Genomic DNA, 26096 nt, shown 5'->3' with positions numbered 1-26096 from the left:
TGGAGGGGACAGAGAAAGGCAGTGGGTCACACATGATGCAGTGGGCTGGTCCCTGTCCCATTCCTCGGAAGTCTCTATGTTACCTTTTCATTAAGTTTCTAAACAGCTCCACGATTCTCTCCTCCAGCATTGGCCGGTGCTGTACAATGGGGTCCCCTTTGTAGCTAACCTTCTGCTGCAGCTCCTCCAGTTTCTTAATTTGTTGGCGGGTCTGAAGCTGAGATTCTGCTAATGAGGTTATCCTGCCAATAAGATAAGGATGTTCTTGGTTACCTGCTGCTGCTGCTGCTAAGTCGATTCAGTCATGTCCAACTCTGTGCAACCCCATAGACGGCAGCCCACCAGGCTCCCCCGTCCCTGGGATTCTCCAGGCAAGAACACTGGAGTGGGTTGCCATTTCCTTCTCCAATGCATGAAAGTGAAAAGTGCAAGTGAAGTTGCTCAGTCGTGTCCGACTCTTCGTGACCCCATGGACTGCAGCCTACCAGGCTCCTCCATCCATGGGATTTTCCAGACAAGAGTACTGGAGTGGGGTGCCATCAGTTACATAAGTGGTTGTATATAAATGAGCTGGAGAAGGGGAAGGGAATAAGACCACAGGTACTCTCACGCAGTCATCCAACATAAGAAAGGAGCATTTTTTTCATTATGGAAATATATGAGTAGCATAACATTGACCATTTCTAAATACACAGTTCAGTGGCACTAGATTAGAAAAGGGAAAATTATTTTGCCCTTTTTTTTTTTTTTGGCCATGCAGCCTAGTTTGCAGGATCCCCACCAGGGATTGAACCCCGGTCCTGGCAGTGAAAGCACCAAATCCTAACTTTGGCCTGCTAGAAGGGAACAGCTACCCACTCCAGTATTCCTGCCTAGAGAATTCCATGGACAAGGAGCCTGGAAGGCTACAGTCCATGGGGTCACAAAGAGTTGGACACAACTGAGCAACCCTCATTTCACTTCCTAAAAGTTTACTTTTCAAAGGAGGAGGCAGACACAGAGGAAGACATGCCAAAACTTATACCACTAGGAGGCATTAATGAGGTAACCAATGGAAAGTTAACACGTTAGAACCCAGATACAGAGAACATGAAATAATGGAATTTGGCACTCACTTTCTTCAGCCTAACTTGTTTTTGTACCAAATGTGAGGACTGGGGAAACGCAGGATATCTGACAGCCCAAAAAGATAGGTTTGCACAGCTCTGTCCCTCACTGTCTATGCAAGCTTGGCCAGGTCCCTTCACCCTCGTGGGCCTTGATGTCCCCTTGCCTGAGAGGGTTGAACTGCACGATCCCCAGGAGCCCTTTAAACTTCGTCTTCTTGGATGACTGGATGTGACATTGTGTTTCCAAATATTGATAACATGCATACAGAAAAAGTAGACGGGGAGACAAAGGCTGATTAAGTCTGCCCCCAAGGAGGGAGGATATCAGTGGCTCTCTCTGATGGCCCCCCACTAGTTTAGTGAAGACCCCAAAGAGACAGAGTGGAAGGCAAGGGGTGGAGAAGGACAGCACCAGGACTCCTGAGCTCACAGACTCCTTTCTGGCATCCACTGGGTTGGCTAAAATGTTTGCTTGGTTTTCCTATAAGGTGTTATGGAAACACCTCAATACATTCCTAGAACTTATAAGTTATTTGGTTCCCTGACTAGAAAGCATTTAAAACTGCTTTCAATCAATGAGCAAAGCTCAGGGTCAGTTAGATGAACAAACAGGCATCTCATGTAGAGCGATCCTAAATTTCCCATTTCACGCTCTGTGTATCCTGGGTCAAGGTCAAGTTTCTCCCAGTTCAAGCTGGTGCAACATACTGAGTATCGGGCCTTGGACATCAAGGGTGCTCAATCAAGATTTTCTGAGTGAATCAAAGTAAAAGAAGAGCATATAAAGAATGATCTTACAAATATGAAATGTATAGATTTCTATCTTTATGTGTGTGTGTGTGTGTATATATATATATATAAAATAAACATGTAGATTTCTATCTTTGTACGTGTATATATAATAACAGATGTCTGGAGTGACGGTCACCAAATGTTTAACTCTAAGTACCTCTGCATGATTTGATTTTTAAAGTCTTTTCGGCTCTTTATTAACTTTATGTATTTGAACTCTTTTCTCTTATAAAGAGCAGATGTCATTTGAGAGTCTTAGAATAACTAAAATTTAAAATTTAGTCTACATGTTTAAAAACAGTTAAACCAAAAACTTTAGCAAAATATATGTAAAATATAGCAAACATAAATACATTTTCATTTTAAAAATTGTCCAAATAAAGTAAAAAGCTTTAACCCTTAGACTAAATTTGAGTATGTTGAAATCCCCACCCTTGAAATACAGTATGTGCATGCTTAGCCGCTTCAGTTGTGTTAGACTCTGTACGATCCTATGGACTGTAGCCTGCCAGGCTGCTCTGTCTATGGGATTCTCCAGGCAACAATACTGGAGTGGGTTGCCATGCCCTTCTCTACTGAAATGCAGTAGCAACTCTTTATGCAGCTCTGACCATATTTTAGCACAGCTCTCTGAAAAGAAAGGGGAAACTTCTCTTCTCTGTCATACCAGTTTTCTAGCCGATCTAGGCAGATGTTGGGAGGGCCTCCAATGCAAGCAATCTGTTGTCGCCTCTTCCAGTCAGCCAATTCTTCATCCGTGAGAGTTTTCTGCACATACTCCATCGCTGACAAAAGCCCCGCCAGCTCACTCACGATGCTCTGGTTGAAAACCAAAAAACAAAGTCAGAAAACATTCCCCCACACCGTCTCTAACCACAGACTGTCTCTCTTTGGTCAATTCCAGAGAAAGAACTGATTAGGAAACAGGCAAGTTCTTCCTGGAGATGCCCAATTCCCAAAGGTGAGTGAGCCAGGCACGGGGAGGGGGTCCACTGCTCTTACGCGCCGCATCTGGTCCAGGGCAGTAAGCATCTGTTCGAGCTGCTGCATCTTCTGCCTGGTCACCGACTGGTTGTTTCCATTCAGATCTTGCATGTCTGAGAAGGAAGGAGAACCTCCGTGAGATGAGGGAATACGCCTAGCTTCAGTAACTGGGCTCCCTGAACTGCCAGCAGCCCCTGAGTGCCCCCTCCCGAGTCTGAACTCAGAGTCAAGATGAGCCAGCTCTGAGACTCCAGTAACACAAACTCACTTTATATGGGGGATTTTAATGTCTCTAACATGCACTTGCCTCCTTGACTCTTGAGAGTTTTATAGTTGAAATCGAAATCATCCTGGAGATTCTCTACCACTTTCATCTTCTGTTCTAGATCCTGTTTCAAACAAACCAACCAAAACAGAAGTAAAAAAAAGGACTGCCCTCGGGAGAGAGAAAAGAAAGTTTCTGAGTAGGATTAAAATAAAGCCACAACCTCGCAAAAGCTACACAAGGGACCCACAGGCCACTTCCCCAAGAAAAGGCTTCCCGCCCAAGACTTGCTTCACCTGGACACGCTTGCGGACGTCCTGCAGGTGCTGCTCCAGCATCTGCTGCTTCTCCGTTACCACGGCGGCTGTGGGGTGGTTGGCCTGGCCCCCTTGCTGCCAAGACAGGGAGCATGTGCACATGAAAGCCGGAAATAGCAGGAGAAGACTATCCCTGTCTGGTCTCCATCTCCTCCATGACCCTTCCTGCTTGGCCTGAGCTGCTGCTGCTGCCACTGTGAGGACAGGAGCGGTCCCACGGCACCCACTGCTCTCCAGGGGCTGTCAGCGCAGGCCAAGAAAGCTCTCACACTTTTCCTTGTGTCCTTGGCTTTTTAACCTCATGGTGGTTTAGTCGCTAAGTCGTGTCTGACTCTTTAGTGACTCCATGGACTGTAGCCTGCCAGGTTCTCCTGTCCATGGGATTTCCCAGGCAAGAAGACTGGAACGGGTTGCCATTTCCTTCTCCAGGGGATCTTCCTGACCCAGGGATCGAACCCATATCTCCTGCACTGGCAGGCAGATTCTTTACTGACTGAGCCACCAGGGAAGCCATACTATAAACTCACTCTATGTACTGCACTCAGAGACCATATGTTGAGCTAAGACACAGTCCCTGCCTTCAAAAACCTCATTCTAGGTAAGGATATATACATACATACATATATATATATAAAATCAGGACAATTTATGAAAGCAGATGCTGGATGCCTGTTTAAATGTATAGCGGGAGGGGGACTTCCCTGGCAGTCCAGTGGTTAAATATACACACTTCCACTGCAGAAGCAAGGGTGTGATCCCTGGTTGGGGAACTAAGATCTCGAATGTCATGTGGTACAGCCACCAAAAAAAAAAAAAAAAAATCATGAAGGTTTTTAGCACATTTCGGTAGAATAATAAAATTCCTAATCAAGAGATATCATGTAGGGGGAGAAGGGAAGGTGATGGCTGGTGCCTCAAAAAGGTTGAATAGCACATGCAACTTACAAATAAGTTCTGTCAAAGTAATAGGACATTAAAGACCATATAAAAGCTGCAGTGACCAAGACAGTGTGGCAGAAAAGAACTGAGAGTCCAGTTTTCCAAACTAGAAATTTTCAGTTGTCTTTGACTTCACACTGAGCTGCCAGATCTTCCTGGCTCTGTATTCTGTAATCTCTCCAATGGATCTCTAGTGCTACCAGCTCCATTCAAGCCCCAAAGTTGATCCCTTTGCCTCTAGTCTCTCTCACTTCCAATCTGCTCTCCAAACTGCTACCACAAGTCTCCAAAGTAGACTGAAACACGCCACCGTTAGAGGGACCTATTCTCTCCTTTTCCACTGGACCCTGTCCAAGCCCACAGAATATAAACTTCCCTTAGAAGTCCCAGGAAGGCGACCTCCACCCTTACATAACTCTCTTTACAGGAGGAGTGACTCATCGAATTAGTGAGGTTAGGAGAAAGACTGCCCACACAGAGATCTTTGAAGGCCCAGCCCTTAAGCTGGTGGTTCTCTCCCACTCTTGCCTTCCGGGGGCACACCTAGGGCAGGAGCCAGGGCCTGGTTTCTAGAAGCAGTTCTGAGAGGCCTATGTGTCTGAGTTCAGGGGGTATTAGCGTGTGGTCTCTAAAGCTCCAAAAGGATGGCTGGGCAGTGCTGTTCTGCAAACCCAGTCTCTCACCCCAACACCTGACTCAAACAACAGGCATCTACACAACAAGCACCTCCTGTACAGCACAGGGAACTATACTCAATATCTTATAACAACCTATAATGGGAAAGAATCTGAAGAAGAAACTGAATTGCTCTGCTATAAATCTGAAACACTGTAAATCAACTATGCTGCTGCTGCTGCTGCTGTGTCGCTTCAGTTGTGTTCAACTCTGTGCGATCCCATAGACGGCAGCCCACCAGGCTCCCCCATCCCTGGGATTCTCCAGGCAAGAACACTGGAGTGGGTTGCCATTTCCTTCTCCAATGCGTGAAAGTGAAAAGTGAAAGGGAAGTCGCTCAGTCGTGTCGGACTCTTCGTGACCTCATGGATTGCAGCCTACCAGGCTCCTCCATCCATGGGATTTTCTAGGCAAGGGTACTGGAGTGGCTTGCCATTGCCTTCTCCAGTAAATCAACTATACTTCAATATAAATAAATAGTTTGGGATTGACTGCTATATTTACAATGGATAACCAACAGGGACCTACTGTACAGCGCAAGGAATTCTGTTCAATATTATGTAATAGCTTAAATGGGAAAAGAACTTGAAAAAGGATACATGTATGAAGTGAAAAGTAAAAGTGTTAATTGCTCAGTCATGTCCAACTCTTTGCCATCTCATGGACTATAGCACACCAGGTTCCTCTATCCCTGGAATTATCCAGGCAAGAATATTGGAGTGGGTAGCCATTCTTTTCTCTAGGGGAATCTTCCCAACCCAGGGATTGAACCCACATCTCCCTCATTGCAGGCAGATTCTTTACCTTCTGAGCCACCTGAAAAGCCCCATATATTTATATACACACACACACACATATAACTGAATCACTTTGCTGTACTTTTTAAACAATACTCTGATATAAAAATAAGTTAAAAAAAATTTAAACACACAAATAAATAAATAAAAATAAAGTCCCCACAGTCATCCATCCAAGTCATGCTTTCCAGTCCAGTTTACCAACAATACAGCTGATTGTTTCATCTGGTGTCAACTTCCTGGTCTGTTTCTTTTTTTAGAAAAATTTTTCTTTATATTTTGGCTGTGTCACATGGCATGTGGGATCTTCATTCCCTGACCAGAAATTGAACCGGTGCCCCCTGCACTAGCAGCAAGGAGTCTTAACTACTAGATCACCAGGGAAGTCCTCCTAGGTCTATTTCTAAATTGGTACTGCACTTAAAGAAGGAAAACAGATGTGATCAGTTATCACCCACAGAAATGGTGCCCCACTGCTTCCAGATATAAGCATCTCAGCCCAGCACAGACAGCTGTTTCACACAATCCAAGAACTTAAACCCTCCCTCCCTGTGCTTCAGTCACCGCAAACTCCCCAGCCTTCTCTGCACACAGCAGGTTTCCACACTGACTCCCCACACCCTGTCTACTCAGCTTAACTGTGTGCGTGCGTGCAAAGTTGCTTCAGTCGTGTCCAACTCTTTGTGACCCTCTGGACTGTAGCTCACCAGGCTCCTCTGTCCATGGAATTCTCTAGGCAAAAATACTGGAGTGGGTCGCCATGCCCTCCTCCAGGGCGTTGTCCCGACCCAGGGATCGAACCCGAGTCTCTTATGTCTCCTGCATTGGCAGGCAGGTTCTTTACCACTAGCGCCACCTCACTCGGACTGGCACACCTGAACTCATTCACTTTCAAACTCAGTACAAAATGTTTTTGCTCCATTGTGAAACCTTATTCAACTTCCCGAAGTTGAATCCTTACTCAACTTCAACATCCTCCTCTACATTCTTCTCACTTGAAGTGTTTGTGCACCTATTACCCAATTAGACAGAGAGCCCTGGGAGACAAGGGACCACAGCCCACTAGTCCCCCAGGGCTTTACCCACAAAAGACAGGTGGGAATATGCCACAGATGTCAACAGACAAAACAACAGTGAGACCTGGCTTGAGCTAGCTCTGTAGCATGGGGCTGCAAACTTTTTCTCTAAGGGCCACACTGTAAATTTTTTTTTGGCTTTGTCGGTTACGCGGTCTCTGTCATAAATACGCAGCCCTGCCATTGCGGCATGAAGGCAATTACAGACAGGGCACAGGTGAACGCGTGTGGCTGTGTTCCAAAATGCTTCATTTGCAAAAATACACAGCATGGGGTGGGAGGGGGATTGGAAAGAGAGGATGGGATGAATGGAGACAGTATCAGGGACACATATACACTATCATACGTAAAATGGATAACCAGTGGGAATTTGCTGTATGACTCAGGGAAGTCAAACCAGGGCTCAGTGACAACCTAGAGGGCTGGGATGGAATGGGAGGTGGGAGGAAGGCTCAAGAGGGAGGGAACATATGTAAATCCATGGCTGATCCATGTTGATGTATGGCAGAAACCAACACAATATTGTAATTAGCCTTCAATTTTAAATAAATAAAGAAAAAAGCAAACAACACAGCAGGCTGGATTTGGGCCCCAGGTATTGGTTGCCAGCCCCGATCAACACAATTGGGAACATCCTTGGGACACTTCCTGCTTTTCTAACTCCCATGGTAAGCTGGCGCCTCTATGCAAATTGGCTTAAGTTGATTATTTTTATCCTATGGAACAGTAATGCAAATATAAAAGTTCTCCACAAACAGCAAACCCTAGTGATGCACAGACAACTGCCATCTTCTAACCTCCCTTACTTCAGAGTCTTGAATGATGAGTATTACCCCCTCACCTGCATCTGAGTATACCAGCTTTCTACGTAAAATTCTTTAGTGGAGGGCCCTCCCTGGCGGTACAGGGATTAAGACTCTGTGCTTCCACTGCAGAGGGCATAGGCTGGATCCCGATTTAGGGAACTAAGATCCTGCACGTTGTGTGGTACAGCCAAAAAAAAAAAAAATTCTTCAATGGGCCCCATTTTGTACAGACTTGATGATAACAATGGCAGCAGCAACAGAAAACAGTGAACATTTATCTTGCATTCATGTGTCAGGTCCTGTTCTATGCATTTTACATGTAGGAATTAATTTAATTTTATGAAGTCAGTACAATTATCTTCCCCAGTGGAGGAGAAGAGAGCAAACAGTTTGCCTCAGGTTAAACAGCAGGGGCAGAGCTCTGGGGTTCACATACAGGCAGTCTGGCCCCAAGTCCCCTGTGGTAAAACTGCTCTTCTGAGGCCAAACTGAGGCATGACTAACTAGATTTTCATGATGTGGCCCTCTGACCACCTTATCTTCCTTTACCCAGTCAGATGCTGAACTTTCTACACTTCTCCCAAGAATACATATGCTTCAGATTCCCTGTTTGAACATGATCATCTTTCTGCCTACAGTGTGTTCTCTTTACCATTTGCCTGATGCTCATCTGATAAGCTTTGAGTCTCAGCTCAAACATGACCTCTCCTTTCTCCTCGATGCCTTCTCTGATATTCTCAATTAGACTTAGATATTCTTTCTTCTTTGTTCCTGCTATATTTTTGTCTTTTTTTTTTTTTTAATTATTCATTTGGCTGTGCCTGTTCTTAGCTGCCAGGTGGCGCTGGTGGTAAAGAACCTGCCTGCCAAAGCAGGAGATGTGAGATGCAGGTTTGATCCCTGGGTCAGGAAGATTCCCTGGAGAGGAGGCACAGCAACCCACTCCAGTGTTCTTGCCTGAGAATCCCATGGACAGAGGAGCCTGGTGGGCCATGGGGTCACAAAGAGTAGGACACGACTGAAGCGACTTGGCACACGGCATGGTCTCAGTTGCAGCACGCTGGATCTTTTTGTTGTTGTACACACTCAGTTGCAGTATGTGGGATCTAGGGCCCTGATGAGGGGTTGAACTCAGGCCCCCTGCATTGGGAGCTTGGAGTCTTAGCCACTGGATCACCAGGGAAGTCCCTGTTTTTGTCTTTGAAAAGAAAAAAAAAAAGCACACTCATGTTCACAGCAGCATTACTCACAATAGCCAAAAGGCAGAAGCTGCCCAAGTGTCCACTGACACTTGGATAAAGATGAATGGATAAACACAATGTGATATAACCACACAGTGAATAGTATTCATCCTTTGAAAGGAAGGGAATTCTGGATAAATATGCTACAGCATGGATAAACCTTAAGGATGTTATGCTAAGAGAAGGCACACGTGGTATGTTACCACTTAAATGAGGTACCTAAAACAGACAAATTCATAGAGATGTCACTTTGCCAACAAAGGTCTGTATAGTCAAAGCTATGGTTATTCCAGTAGTCATGCAGGGATGTGAGAGTTGGACCATAAAGAAGGTTGAGTGCCAAAGAATTGATGCTTTTGAACTGTGGTGCTGGAGAAGACTCTTGAGAGCCCCTTGAATAGCCAGGAGATTAAACCAGTCAATCCTAAAGGAAGTCAACCCTGAATTGGAAGGACTGATGATGACGCTCCAATACTTTGGCTACCTGATGTGAAGAGCTGACTTGTTGGAAAAGACCCTGATGCTGGGAAAGATTGAAGGTGGGAGGAGAAGAGGGCAGTAGAGGATGAGATGGCTGGACGGTATCACCAACTCAGTGGACGTGAGTTTGAGCAAATTCCGGGAGGCAGAGACGGACACAGAAGCCTGGCATGCTGCAGTCCACGGGGTCGTAAAGAGTCGGACACGACTTAGCAGCTGAACAACAACAACAAAGAATAGTCAAATTCATAGAGACAGAAAGTAGAATGGTGATGCCAGGGGAATGAGCTGTTATTGTTTAATAGGTACAGAGTTTTAATTTTGCAAGATGAACAAATTTCTCGAGAAGTACAACAATGTGATGAACTTAACACTAATGAAACTGTACATTTAAAAATGGTTAAGAAGGTAAATTTCATGTTGTGTATATGCTACCATAATTTTTTTTAAAGAAGGGATAAAGAAAAAAAATTCCTCAATTAGAGGTTATTAAAGAAAACACCTCAGGGGAATTTCCTGGTAGTCCAGCGGTTAGGACTCTGTGCCTTCTCTGCAGAGGGTGTGGGTTCAATCCCTGGTTGGGGAAATAAAATCCCACAGGCAGCATGGCCAAAAAAACCAACCAATCAGCCAAATAAACAAAAAAACCCTCAGGGAAAATAAGAAAGTCTCCTGTAACCAACAATATCAATGCTTTGGCACATATCTTTCTGGGGCTTCCCAGGTGGCTCAGCGGTAAAGAATCTGTCTGTCAATGTAGGAGAGGCGGGTTTGATCCCCGGGTCAGGATGATCCTCTAGAGAAAGAAATGGCAACACACTCCAGTTTTCTTGCCTAGGAAATCCCACGGACAGAGGAACCTGGCGGGCCTACAGTTCATGGGGTTATAATAACAAATATATCCTTCCAGACATTTTTTCACATGTATCAATAACATATGCATATCGTATAATTTGTTTTTCCTATTATGAAGCTGATCTTCCATTACATCTTCATGTAATGAAATATTATTGTTACTATTTATGAGATCTACTGATTCTTAAAATATTTACCTTGAACACAATCATCTTTCTGAACTCTCGTTAGTTCTAATAGTTGTGTTGTTTTGTTTCATTTAAAGTTTGTCTCTTACTTTCCAACATTTACTCTCCCTTTTTCTGTCTTATTACATTGGCTTGATCTTTCAGAAAAATATCAGTGGCAAGAGGCATCCTCAATCTTGTAACTATTTTAACAATATTACTTTAGTGTTTCACCACTGTGTATCATATTTCTGACAAATTTTTTTTTGTTTATTTCTTTACTTTTTAAAATCTAGAATGGACACTAAATTTTGTCATCTAACAAAAATACAATTTTTCTTCTCTAATTTACTAATTTAATGAATTACATTAACAGACTCCCTAAAAAAATCCTAACCAGTTTAAATTTACTCTTTTAGGTTTTGATATTAGCATTATTTCAACCTCATAAAATAACCTTTATTTACACTGTAGTTTAGGTCTTGATATTAGCATTATTTCAATCTCATCTCTTTTTCTCCTGCACTTTGGAGGAGTTAAATGATAATGGAACAATTTGTACCACAAAGGTTTGTTAAAACTTCTAAACTTTCTGGCCTTTTGGCTTTTTTGCTGGGATACAGAGTGTAATTTTTTTTAAGTCTTTTTCAATATATTTTTTATGGCTAAATCAACTTTTTTCACCTTTTTTAATATATTTTAATAATTTGTATATCTTTCATTAGCTTCCCAGGTGGCGCTAGTGGTAAAGAACCCACCTCCAATGAAGGAGGCATAGGAGAGAATTCAACCCCTGGGTCAGGATGATCCCCTGGAGCGGGGCATAGCAACCTACTCTAGTATTCTTGCCTAGAAAATCCACTGCATTATAAAATTTGATTTTCTGTTTCACACCACAACCTCCTCTAGAGCAGAGGGTCATAACAACTAGCACACAGTAGGACACACATAGATATATAATAGATTAGATGATCTAGTACTCTTGCCTGGAAAATCCCATGGATGGAGGAACCTGGTAGGCTGCAGTCCATGGGATCGCTAAGAGTTGGACACGACTGAGCGACTTCACTTTCACTTTTCACTTTCGTGCATCGGAGAAGGAAATGGCAACCCGCTCCAGTGTTCTTGCCTGGAGAATCCCAGGGACGGGGGAGCCTGATGGGTTGCCGTCTATGGCGTCGCACAGAGTTGGACATGACTGAAGCAACTTACCAGCAGCAGCAGCAGCAGCAGCAGACAGATGGATATGACTATCATATATCAATATGTGGTCCCTCAATGGGCCTGTAGGGTCATATAATCTCTATTCCCTAAATTAACTGTATCTTTAGTTCTAGGGAGGTTATTCTCAAACTTAACAACAAAGAGAAATACATATGAACCTGAATGACTCAATCCCAAACCAGCCCCAAGGTGGCTCCCAAGAATAGTCCATTGTCATTCTTCCTGGTGCAAGTGTGAACAGTTACAGCGTTTGGGGAAAGTAACCCAGAACTATCTGTAAAATTTTATATATTTTACACACACACGCTCCTTGATCTCACAATCCCATGCCTAGAAATCTGCAGTAGAGAAAACACAGCATAAATATATATAGGGAGGTACTGCACTAGTGTTTTTCATGGAGGTGAAAAAAAACAGAATGAAATGAAGTCTATTGAAGGGACAATAATAAATTATGTACTATAGAATATGTAGCAAATATGTACTACAGAATATTATGCAGCAAATAAAGTGAGTTAGCTTTAATCTGCTTGACTTAGAAGGATTTGCATGACGTAATTAAAAGAATGCAAGATGTGGAGAAGTAAACCAATTTAAATATCATGTGTGTGGTGTGTTTTCTATAGTTTATAGGAGCCTGGAGACAGTTATGAAAGGATATATTCCAGACTATTAATGTTGGTTTCCTGGGAAGACAAAATGGACAGAGGACCCAGTGACCTTTCAGTTCTTCTTAAAACTTTCTTCCTTGTAATTTTCTGTAATGTTTTATTAAATAAAGTCTTTCTTAAAAAGGAGAATGCATTTTATATGCTGAGAAAGTTATTTTTACTGTACAAAACCCCCAAACACCCACTACTCTGGAGGTCAAAAAGCAAGGACATCTTTGTACACACGAAGAAAGCACATGTCAACAGCGTTTGTTTCTTCCCAGGCTCACCTGGGCTGCAGTGGCTGCAGTTTGGAGGAGGCGGGACTCTTCCCACAGGCAACGGGCCACAATTCGGGCAATCTCCATTGGCTTCTCAAGGTATCTGCTCTGTAAGTGGGGAGACAAAGAGAATGAAAAGCAGCAGCAGACTCAGGAGATGTGGACTGAACTTTGCTAACTTAAAGCTAACTTCCTCATAAACTAGGGAAAGTGTTACATTTACTCCATGGAACCACAGAGCATCAGAGCCCAGCTACAGTCAGTAGGAGAAGAAGTGACGAAGAGAAGAAGAAAGGCAGTCACAATGAGCAGTACTGCAGTGAGAGTAGGCTTGGTTGTCTGTCTTTGGACAGTGAGTTATCCTGGTCTTAAAGGGGGGTGACTGACTTTGTCAAGGACTATCCAACTATGGTGTCCAAGCCTTTGACACTGAAAAGTAAGAGCCATCTTCCTAGTCATCTGAACTTGTTACAATCATGTTATTAGCATACTAACATAATTAACATAAAAATCACATTATTATTTCAATGAACCAACCAAGTAAATTTCAAGCAATAATACTCAAAGGGCTGGTAACTTCTCCTTGGATTTAAAGTACAAGATAGGTTATTAATTAATCAAGTGAGAAAGAAACATTTTCAGGAAAGAAAGCTAAAACCCTTCTCTGCAGGTTCAGTTTCTCATCACACCTGAAGGAACTGCTTGATTCTTCGCAAATTGTGCTGATAGAGAACATTGGACTCTTGCAGGAAGCGGCTATACTGTTGGTCAATTTCTCCCAAGAGATTATGAAACACCAAAGTCGCATGTGATTCTTTGCTGGCCGCGTATGCCCTAGAAAAAGGAAGATAAAGACAAAGAATGATTCTGAAACCTACACGCTCACACACGCACAGGCATGCACTCGAAATCACCATCAAGAAGGAGGGAAAAACAAGGCAAACCTGATGCTTTAACCCACTCATCATTTTAGATGCATCTTACTCAGCAATCATAAATTAATTGATTTTAAAATTACCAGCAATTATTTTGGATACTATTAAGCGAATGCCATAGTTCTATATTTATCAAATTTTGAATGATCAGATACACTGTTTTCCTTTAAATTCTCAGTCAACTCTATGGTCGGATTTTCAGTAGCAAATCACCAATCCCAGATTAGGATGGCCTATTTCCAACATCTCTGAATTACCTCCCTGGCCCCTCATCAAATACTGGAAAAATTAGGTCATGGGCCTGAATTAAACCAAAATTAAAAGGTGGATCTGAAAACTTGAAAGTGAAGGGAAGAGTTGCTGGGCTTCTGTACCACTATCTTCTCTATGACCAAGTGTTAGTCTTTCAGTTGTGTCCAACTCTTGCGATCCCGCAGACTGTAGCCTGCTAGGCTCCTCTGTCCATGGAATTCTCCAGGCGAGAATACTAGAGTGGGTTGCCATTTCCTTCTCCAGGTGATATTCCTGACCCAGGGATACGAACCCAGGTCTCCTGCATTGCAGGCGGTTTCTTTACCATCTAAGCCACCAGGGAACCCCTATCTCCTCTATGACTGAGTCTGTTTCTCTAACTCTGTATCTCTTTTCTTTAATGAAAGAGGAATCAGAAGTACAAACCCAAACCTTTTTTTATCCATGACAAAATTCTCATTCAGATTAAAAAAAATATATCTGTAGCATGTCCCTGAAGCATCAGAACACGCAGAGAATCTCATCAAGCAAATGAAATTAAAATGGGTTTCCCTGGTGGCTCAGATGGTAGAGAATCTGCCTGGAATGCGGGAGGCTTGAGTTCAACCCCTGGGTCGGGAAGATCCCCTGGAGAAGGGAATGGTAATCCACTCCAGTATTCTTGCCTGGAGAATTCCATGGACAGAGGAGCCTGGCGGGCTACAGCCCATGTGGTCAGAGAGTCAGACACGACTGAACCAGTAACACTTTTTACTTTCAATTTCACATCTCGCGAAGAACTGATTCATTTGAAAAGACCCTGATGCTGGGAAAGATTGAAGGCAGGAGGAGAAGGGGACAACAGAGGATGAGATGGTTGGATGCAATCACCGACTCAACAGACATGAGTTTGAGTAAACTCCGGGAGTTGGTGATGGACAGGGAGGCCTGGGGTGCTGTAGTCCATGGGGTCACAAAGAGTTGGACATGACTGAGCGACTGAACTGAACCATCAAGCAAGATGTTTCAGTGTGCCAAAAGACAGCTGTCCAGATGCCCTTCTAATGTAAAAATGCTTTTCAGGACTAAAATGACCTCTTTACTTTCCAATCTCTTTTGCCCCGTCACTTGCAACTATAAGCTTTAAGATGAAATAGTTAGCAAAGAGTTAAGTTAGAGCAGATCATGTCTCTTGACTCAAACTAACACTTAGCAATTTGGGGAGTTTATTGAGAAGGACTTACCAATCTTGACTCTCAATCCAAGGGGCCAGAAACTGCCGCAGCTCCATGGGGAAGCTGTCACTGTACAGCTGATGGAGCTGCTCCAAGTACCGTGTGTCCAGCTGCTGGAGCTGATTCCATTGGGCCATTCTGCTGGAATCAGGGGTCACAACTGCAAACCAAAGGTTCATATGGTCACTACCAGCCCAGTAAGAGAAAATGACTATCCAACATAGGGCTCAGGTCTATGATTAGGGATAAAAGGTGCTGTGGAAAGGCTCTCTCTTGCTCCACCCAGTTTAGAACAATACATGTGCATTCAAATCTCTACCCCTGGGGCCACATCACAGCTTCTTTCTTCTAAACCAAGATGACAATGTGGGCATGGTGCCAAGTTCTAGAACCCATTATCTCCCAGAGGTATGTGAAGTTGAGAAACTACTTCACTTCCAGATTTCATTTCTTCCTCTTATTACACAGAGATTATAATTCCCAGCTCTCTGGGCTACTGAAATAATATTTCTAGAGCATCCAGCTCAGTGCTCAGCACACAATAGATGCTCAACAGATAGGAGTTCCTTTCTTTCCACTTGCCACTCCTTTTAGGCGGACTGGGAAATATGAACACAGTAAACCTGAATTAAGACGAAAACGTGGGATGTGGGTGTTCAGCGAGGACAGAGAGCTAATTCCAAGGCTACGGATTTAGAAACTACCACACTGTTAATCAGTTATACTCCAATATAAAATAAAATGTTAAAAAGGACTACAGATTTAAACCTACAAGCAAGGATCTGCCTGGGGTTCTCCCACTCACAAAAGAGTAATTTTGTTTTTAAAATTTCTCAGTCTGGGATGAGAAAGAAGAGAAGCTAAAGACAAGGCATTCGAGTTGTCCCCAGGTTCATGATTACCCCAGAGAAACGTTCAGGAAGGAGAAGGTAAGCCAGCTAACCACCTTAAATCCTCTTTCTGAATAGCTTGGGTCACTGAAACAGCAATAGAGACCAAGTAATCTTAAGAACTGGGGTTCCCAGGTGGCTCAGATGGTAAAGAATCAGCCTGCAATGCAGGAGATCTGGGTTTGACCTCTGGGTTGGGAAGATTCCCTGGAGAAGGGAATGGCTAGCCACTCCAGTATTCTTGCCTGGAGAATTCCAAGGACAGAGGAGCCTGGTGGGCTACAGTCCATGGGGTTGCAAAGAGCTGGACACGACTGAGCGGCTAACGTAACAACAACAATCTTAAGAAGCTGTAAAGGGTAACTACAAGCAGTAGCCAAAGACTAAGGTATGTATAGATCAGAGTATATTGACATGGTTCTCTGGGACAGTGAGAACATTTACTGAGAGATAGAATATACACAAATACATATATAGAGTGATTTCTCAGAGAAGGCATGAAGAAGCACCTAATTACTGGTCCTTTCATAAAAAGAACTGGGCGGGACTTCGCTTGTGGGCCAGTGGTTAAGGGTCCGCCTGCCAATGCAGTCGACACAGGTTCGATCTCTGGTCTGGGAAGATTCCACATGCCAAGGAGCAACTCAAGCTGAACAAATCCAAATTATAGAATTCCAGAGAGCTGTGCTGCTGTTCTCCTCCCCTTTCTTGGGGGGACAGATGCAGCAGACCCCCTTGCTACTACAAAGATAATGTCAATGGATCAAGCTTTCAAGCATATATTCAGGAGAGCAGAGGCTGGCCCCACCCAGCAGTCTTTACATTGAACAAATAACTATCTAAGGCAGCATTATCCAATGAAATGTAATGCAAGCCACATAGGTGATCTTAAATATTCTAGGGGCCATATTTTAAAAAGTAAAAAGAAACAAGTAAAATTAACTTTAAAAATACATTTTCCTTAACCTAAGTCATCCAAAATGTTAGCACCTTAACGTGTGATCATACAAAAATTATTCATGAGATACATTACATTCTTCTTTTCACACAAAGTTTTCTAAACCCAATGTGTGCTTTACACTTACACCACAGATCTAAGGTATTTCCCTGCTTAACTACCAAAGGCTTAAGTTCCACTAGTGAAAACTTCGGTAAAGCAAAGAAATGAGAATGTCAGAATGAGGTACTTGCCCCAATCAGGCTAATTCTTTTTAATAAATAAGCTAAATCTTCCAACAATGTTAGAGGGGAATAAGTTAAGTTTTCTCATTGCTTGGGATTTAAAAAAAAAAAAACCAATATCTGAAGCACGTCTTGAACATTTTCAGCTACCACTCCTTTGCAGTCTCCCCCGCCCACTACCCCCCGTCCAAGCATTGCTCACCCCCACACAGTACCAGTGCAATGCTACCTGGGCAGTAATACATGTGTGCGAAACAGCGAGGAAGCGCATGCTACTGCTGAAGCACTGTGACCATGCTGAGTTTTACTCTCAATAGGAAATCAAAGGCCTACAACCACTATGGACAACAGTATGCAGGTTCCCTAAAAAAATTAAAAATAGAACTATCATATGATCCAGTAATCTCACTCCTGGCCATATACCCAGAGAAAATCTTTACTTCAAAAAGATACACACACCCCAGTGTTCACTCCTGCACTATTTACAACAGCCAAGACATGGAAGCAACCTAAATGTCCATCAACAGAGGAATGGATAAAGAAAAGGTGGCATTTGTGTGCAATACACGCACGCACACACACACAACGGAATACAACTCAGCCATAAAAAGGATGAAATAATGCCATTTGCAGCGACATGGAGGGACCTAGAGATTACCATACCAAGTGAAGTCAGACAGAAAAGACAAATATCATATGATATCACTCATGTGGAATTTACTTTTAAAACAATGATACAAATGAGCTTATTTACAAAACAGAAAGACTCACAGATTTCAAAAACAAACATGGTTACCAAAAAGCAAATGTGGATGAGAGGGATAAATTAGGAGTTTATGATTAACACACACACACTACTATATAAAAAATAGATAACCAACAAGGACCTACTGTATAGCACAGGGAACTCTACTCAATATTCTGTAATAACCTATATGGGAAAAGGATCTGAAAAAGAATGAATATATACATATGTATAACTGAATCAATGAGCTGAAACTAACACAAAGTTGTAAGTCAACTATACTCCAATAAAATTAAAAAAAGAAAAAAAAATCAAAGGCCATTAGAACACTCTTATAATATTCACATTAGGACCAAATTAAAATCTGCCTGCTGCTGCTACTGCTGCTGCTGCCAAGTCGCTTCAGTCATGTCTGACTCTGTGCGACCCCATAGACGGCAGCCCACCAGGCTCCACTGTCCCTGGGATTCTCCAGGCAAGAATGCTGGAGTGGGTTGCCATTTCCCTCTCCAATGCATGGAAGTGAAGTCAGTCATGCCTCCTAGGCTAAAAGCATCAGGATCTGCCCTATATTTCTCAGGACATGATTTGCATAGAAATCTGTGTAATATGCCAATTTATATAGATTTCTGTCTCATGTGAATGTCAAAACTGTAGATCTACATAATTCAATATAGCAGTCAGTAGCCGTATGTGGTTACTGAGCACTTGAAAATGTGGCTCATTTCAAACCAGATAGGCTGTAAAATACACATTGAATTTTGAAGACTCAGTACAAAAATAAAAGTAAAATATCTCATTAATACAGAAATGTTAATATTCTAGATATACTGGATTAAGTTTTACTATCTTTTTTTTTTTTCCTTTTTGGTTGCTCCACATGGCTTGCAGGATCTTAGTTCCCAGATCAAACCCAAGCTCCCTTCAGTGAAAGCACTGAGTCCTAACCATGGGACCACCAGGGAAGTCCCTAAATAAAATACACCATTAAGATGAATTTTATTTATTTCTTCTTACTTCTTTTACTGTGGCTACTAGAAACTTTAACACTACATATGTGACTTATATTCTATTTTTGCTGGACACTACTGCAGATTATGTAATCCAAAAGCTGTGGTTCTAATAAAGTACTTAAAGAAATAGACACCTTTTCATAATAAACTCTTGTGTTATAAGTCAGTTAAAAAATAAACTAACTGCTGATCGTGTATACAAATACAAAGCCATTACAGTCTGATCCTTGAAGGTCCAAATTAAAACTGTGAAGCAACATCCCACTATCCCTACTCACTTCTGGATTAACCATGGAGTCAGGGCTTCCCTGGTGGCTCTGATAGTAAAGAATCTGCCTGCAATGCAGGAGACTGGGATTTGATCCCTGAGTCAGGAAGATCCCCTGAGGAAGGGAATGGCTACCCACGCCGATATTCTTGCCTGGAGAATTCTGTGGACAGAGGAAGGAGCCTGGCGGGTTACAGTCCATGGGGTTGCATAGAGTCAGAGTTGACTAAGTTTCACTTTTTCACTTTCATGCCTGAGTAGTTGCATTTTCAAACTCTTACATCATTAAAAAATTACAAATTGTTGAAAGTTTGCCAATTCATTTCTAATTCATTACTCAGAAGGTTTTTGTTGCTGTTGTTGTTTGGGTTTTAGTTAGTGCTCAGTTCACTTCAGTTCAATCGCTCAGTCATATCCGACTCTTTGCGACCCCATGGACTGCCCCATGCCAGGCCTCCCTGTCTATCACCAACTCCTGGAGTTTACTCCAACTCATGTCTATTGAGTCAGCGATGCCATCCAACCATCTCATCCTCTGTCATCTCCTCGTCCTCCCTTCTCCTCCCTCTTTCAATCTTTCCCAGCATCAGGGTCTTTTCAAATGAGTCAGCTCTTCGTATCAGGTGGCCAAAGTACTGGAGTTTCAGCTTCAACATCAGTCCTTCCAATGAATATTCAGGACTGATTTCCGTTAGGATGGACTGGTTGGATCTCCCTGTAGTCCAAGGGACTCTCAAGAGTCTTCTCCAACACCACAGTTCAAAAGCATCAATTCTTCAGCGCTCAGCTCTCTTTATAGTCCAACTCTCACATCCATACATGACTAGCGGAAAAACCATAGCCTTGACTAGACGGACCTTTGTTGGCAAAGTAATGTCTCTGCTTTTAATATGCTGTCTAGGTTGCTCATAACTTTCCGTCTAAGGAGTAAGCATCTTTTAATTTCATGGCTGCAGTCACCATCTGCAGTGGTTTTAGTGCCAGTTAGTACAATAATTGGGCTATTTCTTAAACCAGACACGAGCTAACAATATTGTATTTTCCATAAAATTAAAAGACCAAAAATGAGTAATGTTATGTTCTATGTCTCAGTCTAATCACTGTAGGTAATAGTGTATTAGCTCTCTTATATTAAAAAAAAAAAATCATTCTAAATGAAAGCCAAGGAACAGATAGTATTTTCAGCAAAGGGTCAAACAGTGATTTCCTTATCAGCTGCTTAGCTACTAACCATATTTAACTAATAGGAGCCACAGGCCAACTGTTCTTCATAACTGTGGATCCTCAATGGATCATTAGTCGGGACTTTCCTGCCGGTCCAATGGTTAAGAATCTGCATTCTAATGCAGGGGACTCGGGTTTGAGCCCTGGGGCAACTGAGCCCTCGAGCTGCAACTAGAGAGAAGCCCACATACCTCAACAAGACAACCACGTGCCATAACTAAGACCTGATGCAACCAAATAAATGTTATATAAAGAGAGAGATCATTAGCCAAATTGTCTAGGAAACCACTGCCAATTAGCTTTGTGGTAACTGTCTTAACTGCAAAAAAAATTTTTTCAAGTCCACTTTTTTTCACAATTTCAATTCTGCTTTTCGAATCGCAAGTTAATCTGAAGGACTTCGCTAAATTTTAGCTAAAATATTTATCTATGGAATGATTCTAAGTCTAATTCTAAACGTGACTTAGAAACCACTTTCACTGAACCCCGAACAGAGAGAGAAATTTGCACAACAATGTGAGTGCCCAGTACCACTCCGAGAGAAGGCAATTCATTCCATACAGTGGCTGGCTTAGGGCAATACAGTCTCTAATTCTCTTCAGGTGTGTTTCTTTTTTTTTTCAGGTGTGTTTAAAAAAAAAAAACAAAAAAACACATTTATTTATTTGGCTGCGTTGAGTCTCAGTTGTGGCACAAGGGATCTTTAGTTGCAAGGGCATGTGGGGTCTAGTTTCCTGGCCAGGAATCAAACCCAGGCCCCCCAGCACTGAGAGGATGGAGTCTTAGCCATGGGACCACCAGAGAAGCCCCTCTCCAGGACTTAACTCTGTTTAAGGTTCACATATATCAAATGTTAGCAGATAAAGGAAAGGTAAGTTTGATCCTGTTTTCTATAACTGAAGAGAAAAGAACAATAAAAATGAAACAGCAAGTCACCAAAGACTTTCTGGACTTTTCAAAACAGGAATTTCTCAGCCTCTTGGGGATAATTTACCAACAACAAGTCAAAAGGCAAACAACTACTGTCTAATGGGGAACTTATTACTGTAAAGATCACTGAAAAGATTCATCCGCTAAGTCACAGTTTTCATTTACGTACTTCGATCTAAAGAAACCAAGGGATGTACTGAGAACCACAAGTCAGGACCACTTAAAAAAGGCTTCATTACATCATTTCATAAAATATATTTTTAAAATTAACACCTGTTCTTTGCATCCATGACCAGTGGATTTACGACAAGGGGTGAGTGAACCGGGGTGAAAGTGAGGAGAGGGAGGAAAACCAGGTGTCCACAAACATCCAGAACATAAAGAGATCTAAAGATAGTTTCTGTTCCACCTTGCAGTGCGTCACAAGATTTTTCTTTGGATGTTAGCCATACTCTATAGTACAAATACCTACCTTTAAAACAACATATTTATTCATACTTGTATTTTATCTGTTGTCTACACTAAGCTCCTCTTTGCTGTCAGGAAAGGCCCAGTGACTAAGGCAACCCAAGTAAAAGTAACATATAAATGGTACTACGGAGAAGGCAATGAGAATCTACTCCAGTACTCTTGCCTGGAAAGTCCCATGGACGGAGGAGCCTGGTGGGCTGCAGTCCATGGGGTCGCGAAGAGTCAGACACAATTGAAGTGACTTAGCAGCAGCAGCAAATGGTACTAAGGTCTACAGAAACCAGTCCTTTTGAGAAGACATTTTTACAAGACTATAAAAGTAATTATGTTGGGACTTTTCTGGTAGACCAGTAGTTAAGACTTTATACTTCCAATGCAGGCGGCATGGGTTCGACCTCTGACTAGGGAACTAAGATTCCACGTGCTGCATGGTGTGACCAAAAAAATAAAATAAAAATAATTCAAAATAAGTACAGTTGGATAGTAAATACGTGATTTCGTTGCTTACAAATCCAAACAGTTCCTTTATAAAGTTTAAGACTAGATGTTGGGGACTTCCCCAGTGGCACAGTGAATAAGAATCTGCCTGCCAATGCAGAGAACATGAGTTCGATCCCCGACCCAGGAAGATCCCACATGCTGCAGAGCAACTAAGCCTGTGTGTCATAATTACCAAGTCTGCAGTCTACAGCCTGGGAGCTGAAACTGCTGAGCCTGTGTGCTGCAAATACTGAAGTCTGTGAGCCCTCGAGCCCGTGCTCTGCAACGAGAAGCCCAAGCATGGCAAGGAAGAGTAGCCCCCACTTGCTATAACTACAGAAAGCCTGTGAGCAGCAACGACCCAGCACAACAAAGAATAATAAACTAATTTTTTTTAAAAAAAGACTAGACATTTGCCTTCACAATAAGGTGTCTATACAGACACCCAGCTTTGGTTTCCTAAAAAGACAAAATATTAAACACTTGAGTGCCCAATCTGAACTAACCGCACTGGAATAATCAAATACATTCAATTATAGATAACAATAAAATATTTGTTTTAAAGTTAGAAACCAACACTTCCTTGGGAAAAAAAAGGACCTTGAGATATAAGAGAATTTGAATTATAGTTCCCTACTAATGTGGGCAAAACTGATTATAAGAAAGCAGTACTACTAAATTACTGGGGAGCAGAGCTTGGAGATGGACATGACTGAGTGACTTCACTTTTACTTTTCACTTTCAGGCACTGGAGAAGGAAATGGCAACCCACTCCAGTGTTCTTGCCTGAACAATCCCAGTGATGGAGTGATGGGGGAGCCTGGTGGGCTGCCGTCCATGGGGTCGCACAGAGTTGGACACGACTGAAGCGACTTAGCAGCAGCAGCAGAGCTTGGAGAAGTGAGGGAAGTAACAGTTTTAATGACACTCTAAAGAACATGCAACCCCCCAAATTTTACTATCCCTCATTCTTCTTATCCAACTTTATTTATTTTGGCTGTGCTGGGCCTTCCTTGCTGAAACAGGGCTTTCTCTAGCTCAAGCAAGTCGGGGCTGTGGTGTATGGGCTTCTCATTGTGGCGGCTTCTCTCATTGTGGTTCTTGGGCTCTAGAAAGTGGGCTTCAGTAGTTGCAATGCATGGGCTCAATTGCCACTCAGCAACTAAGCTTAGTTGCTGCTCAGCATGTAGGATCTTCCTGGACCAGGCATCGAACCTGTGTCCCCTGCATTGGTAGGCAGTCTCCAGGGAAGTCCATTATCCCATTTTAATTCGTGGAAAAGTTCAAGACTCTTGTGCTGAGCACAAGATTTTTTTTTCCATTCCAAATCCTGACATGTGTAAGGTCTTATCACTAGCACTACTTTGGTGTAGTTATCTAATTTAAATCCAGAAACTTAGAGAATAAAATGTATCAGGTTTACAGTTAAATGTAAGAGGTGGAGACGACCAGGAATGTGAACAGCAAAAAGGAAGGAAAACCCAGTGCCCTGACCCATGAAGGACAATTAGGATGTTAAAAGCAAAACCAAAAGCACTAACGAACGTCTAGTGCTCAAACAGCTACCTTTGAGAAAAGATTCTGAAAACTCTGAATTACCAGGGCCTCTTATTATTTCAAATCTAATAGTGCTATGGAAGTAATTTTTTTTTTAATGCAATGTATTCCCCATACTGCATTTGGGATAGGCACCACATGTGATCACAACTATTTCAGGTTAAACAGGAGCAGAACAAACATATTCTCTCTAAACTGAAAGTAACACAACTAGACATGCTTTGTCAATTACTCAATGTGAAGTTTATGGTTAAAGTTGCCTGAGAACAGGTCTGAGCACCAGATAAAAACCACAACAGAGACCAAATTTGAGTGTCACATGGCCTTCCCACTGTCACATGACCCCTCCCCCATCCAGACACGCTCCCCTGAAGCTGTGTGGTGTGAAGCCAAGGACCAAAAGACTTGACCTTGGATGGGCCTGGGTGCCAACCCTGACAGTCATTTATCAGCTATATGGGAGGAGGGGAACATAATTTGACTACTGAACAGGCTTCTCCTTTAGTAAAATAGGGAAGTAGCCCTCCTTTGAAGGACTGTTATGTAAGTAATAAGAAAATAATGGGGACTTCCCTGGTGGTTCAGTAGTTCAGAGTCTGCCAGCCAGTGCAAGGAACACAGATTTGATCCCTGGCTGGGGAAGATTCCACATGCCTCGGAGCAAATACGCCTGTGTGCCGCAACTAAAAAAGTGACTGCAATGAGTAGCCCATGCACCACAGCTAGCAAATAGCCCCTGCTCACTGCAACTAGAGAAAAGTCCTACATAGCAACGAAGATCCAGCACAGCCAAAAATTAATTAAACGACAAAACAAACAACAACAAAAAATTAACCACCTTATATTTCAGGGGCCACTCTTGCCTTTAAAAAAAAAAAATTGTATAGCATCCCTCTTGTCTGTGTTGGGTGTACCTCACAGCTGTATTTTTCCTTCCTCTCATGGCATCCCTTTCATCAGCATTTCCTGTGCTAAATCCATTTCCTCAATGCCCTGGGAAAAAGAGATTAAATCATCAGATTGTTGTTTCATTGTTAAGTCGTGTCCCACTCTTTGGGACCCCATGGACTGCAACACACCAGGCTTCCAGTCCTTCACTATCTCTCAGAGTTTGCTTAAACTCCTGTCCTTTGACTTGGTGATGCTATCTAACCATTTCATCCTCTGTCATCACATTCAGTTCAGTTGCTCAGGTGTGTTCGACTCTGCGACCCCATGAATCACAGCACGCCAGGCCTCCCTGTCCATCACCAACTCCCAGAGTTCACCCAAATTCATGTCCATCGAGTCGGTGATGCCATCCAGCCATCTCATCCTCTGTCGTCCCCTTCTCCTCCTGCCCCCAATCCCTCCCAGCATCAGAGTCTTTTCCAATGAGTCAACTCTTCGCATGAGGTGGCCAAAGTACTGGAGTTTCAGCTTCAGTTCAGCATCAGTCCTTTCAATGAACACCCAGGACTGATCTCCTTTAGGATGGACTGGTTGGATCTCCTTGCAGTCCAAGGGACTCTCAAGAGTCTTCTCCAGCACCACAGTTCAAAAGCATCAATTCTTCGGCGCTCAGCCTTCTTCACAGTCCAACTCTCACATCCATACATAACCACTGGAAAAACCAAAGCCTTAACTAAACAGACCTTTGTTGGCAAAGTAATGTCTCTGCTTTTCAATATGCTATCTAGGTTGGTCATAACTTTCCTTCCAAGGAGTAAGCATCTTTTAATTCCATGGCTGCAATCACCATCTGCAGTGACTTTGGAGCCCCAAAAAATAAAGTCTGACACTGTTTCCACTGTTTCCCCATCTATCTGCCATGAAGTGATGGGACCAGACACCATGATCTTAGTTTTCTGAATGTTGTACTTTAAGCCAACTTTTTCCCTCTCCTCTTTCACTTTCATCAAGAGGCTTTTTAGTTCCTCTGCAGTTTCTGCCATAAGGGTGGTGTCATCTGTTTATCTGAGGTTATTGATATTTCTCCCAGCAATCTTGATTCCAGCTTGTGCTTCCTCCAGCCCAGCATTTCTCATGATGTACTCTGCATATAAGTTACATAAGCAGGGTGACAGTATTCAGCCTTGACGTACTCCTTTTCCTATTTGGAACCAGTTTGTTGTTCCATGTCCAGTTCTAACTGTTGCTTCCTGACCTGCATATAGGTTTCTCAAGAGGCAGGTCCGGTGGTCTGGTATTCACATCTCTTTCAGAACTTTCCAAAGTTTATTGTGATCCACACAGTCAAAGTCTTTGGCATAGTCAATAAAGCAGAAATAGATGTTC

General features: G+C 42.7%; 1 protein-coding gene across 4 annotated transcripts in view; it reads right to left on the bottom strand.

The window, feature by feature from the left end:
- STAT3 (signal transducer and activator of transcription 3 (acute-phase response factor)) overlaps positions 1 to 26096 on the bottom strand; it is a 76219-nt gene that overhangs the window by 17471 nt on the left and 32652 nt on the right. For all 4 annotated transcript variants that reach the window (XM_010842512.1, XM_010842514.1, XM_010842513.1 and 1 more), the window contains exons 2-9: positions 15069 to 15219; positions 13348 to 13492; positions 12668 to 12766; positions 3447 to 3542; positions 3193 to 3274; positions 2904 to 2998; positions 2569 to 2720; positions 84 to 242 (exon numbers count right to left, since the gene is read on the bottom strand). In XM_010842512.1, the coding sequence (XP_010840814.1) occupies positions 84 to 242; positions 2569 to 2720; positions 2904 to 2998; positions 3193 to 3274; positions 3447 to 3542; positions 12668 to 12766; positions 13348 to 13492; positions 15069 to 15196 (956 nt within the window). In that variant the 5' untranslated portion in view covers positions 15197 to 15219. The remainder of the gene's footprint in view (positions 1 to 83; positions 243 to 2568; positions 2721 to 2903; positions 2999 to 3192; positions 3275 to 3446; positions 3543 to 12667; positions 12767 to 13347; positions 13493 to 15068; positions 15220 to 26096) is intronic.

Source organism: Bison bison, unplaced genomic scaffold (genome assembly GCF_000754665.1).
Source record: "Bison bison bison isolate TAMUID 2011002044 unplaced genomic scaffold, Bison_UMD1.0 scf7180017864180, whole genome shotgun sequence".
NCBI classification, from domain to species: Eukaryota; Metazoa; Chordata; class Mammalia; order Artiodactyla; family Bovidae; genus Bison; species Bison bison.
Note: the sequence above shows the minus strand (reverse complement) of the source record. Positions and strands in the feature narration are given on the sequence as shown.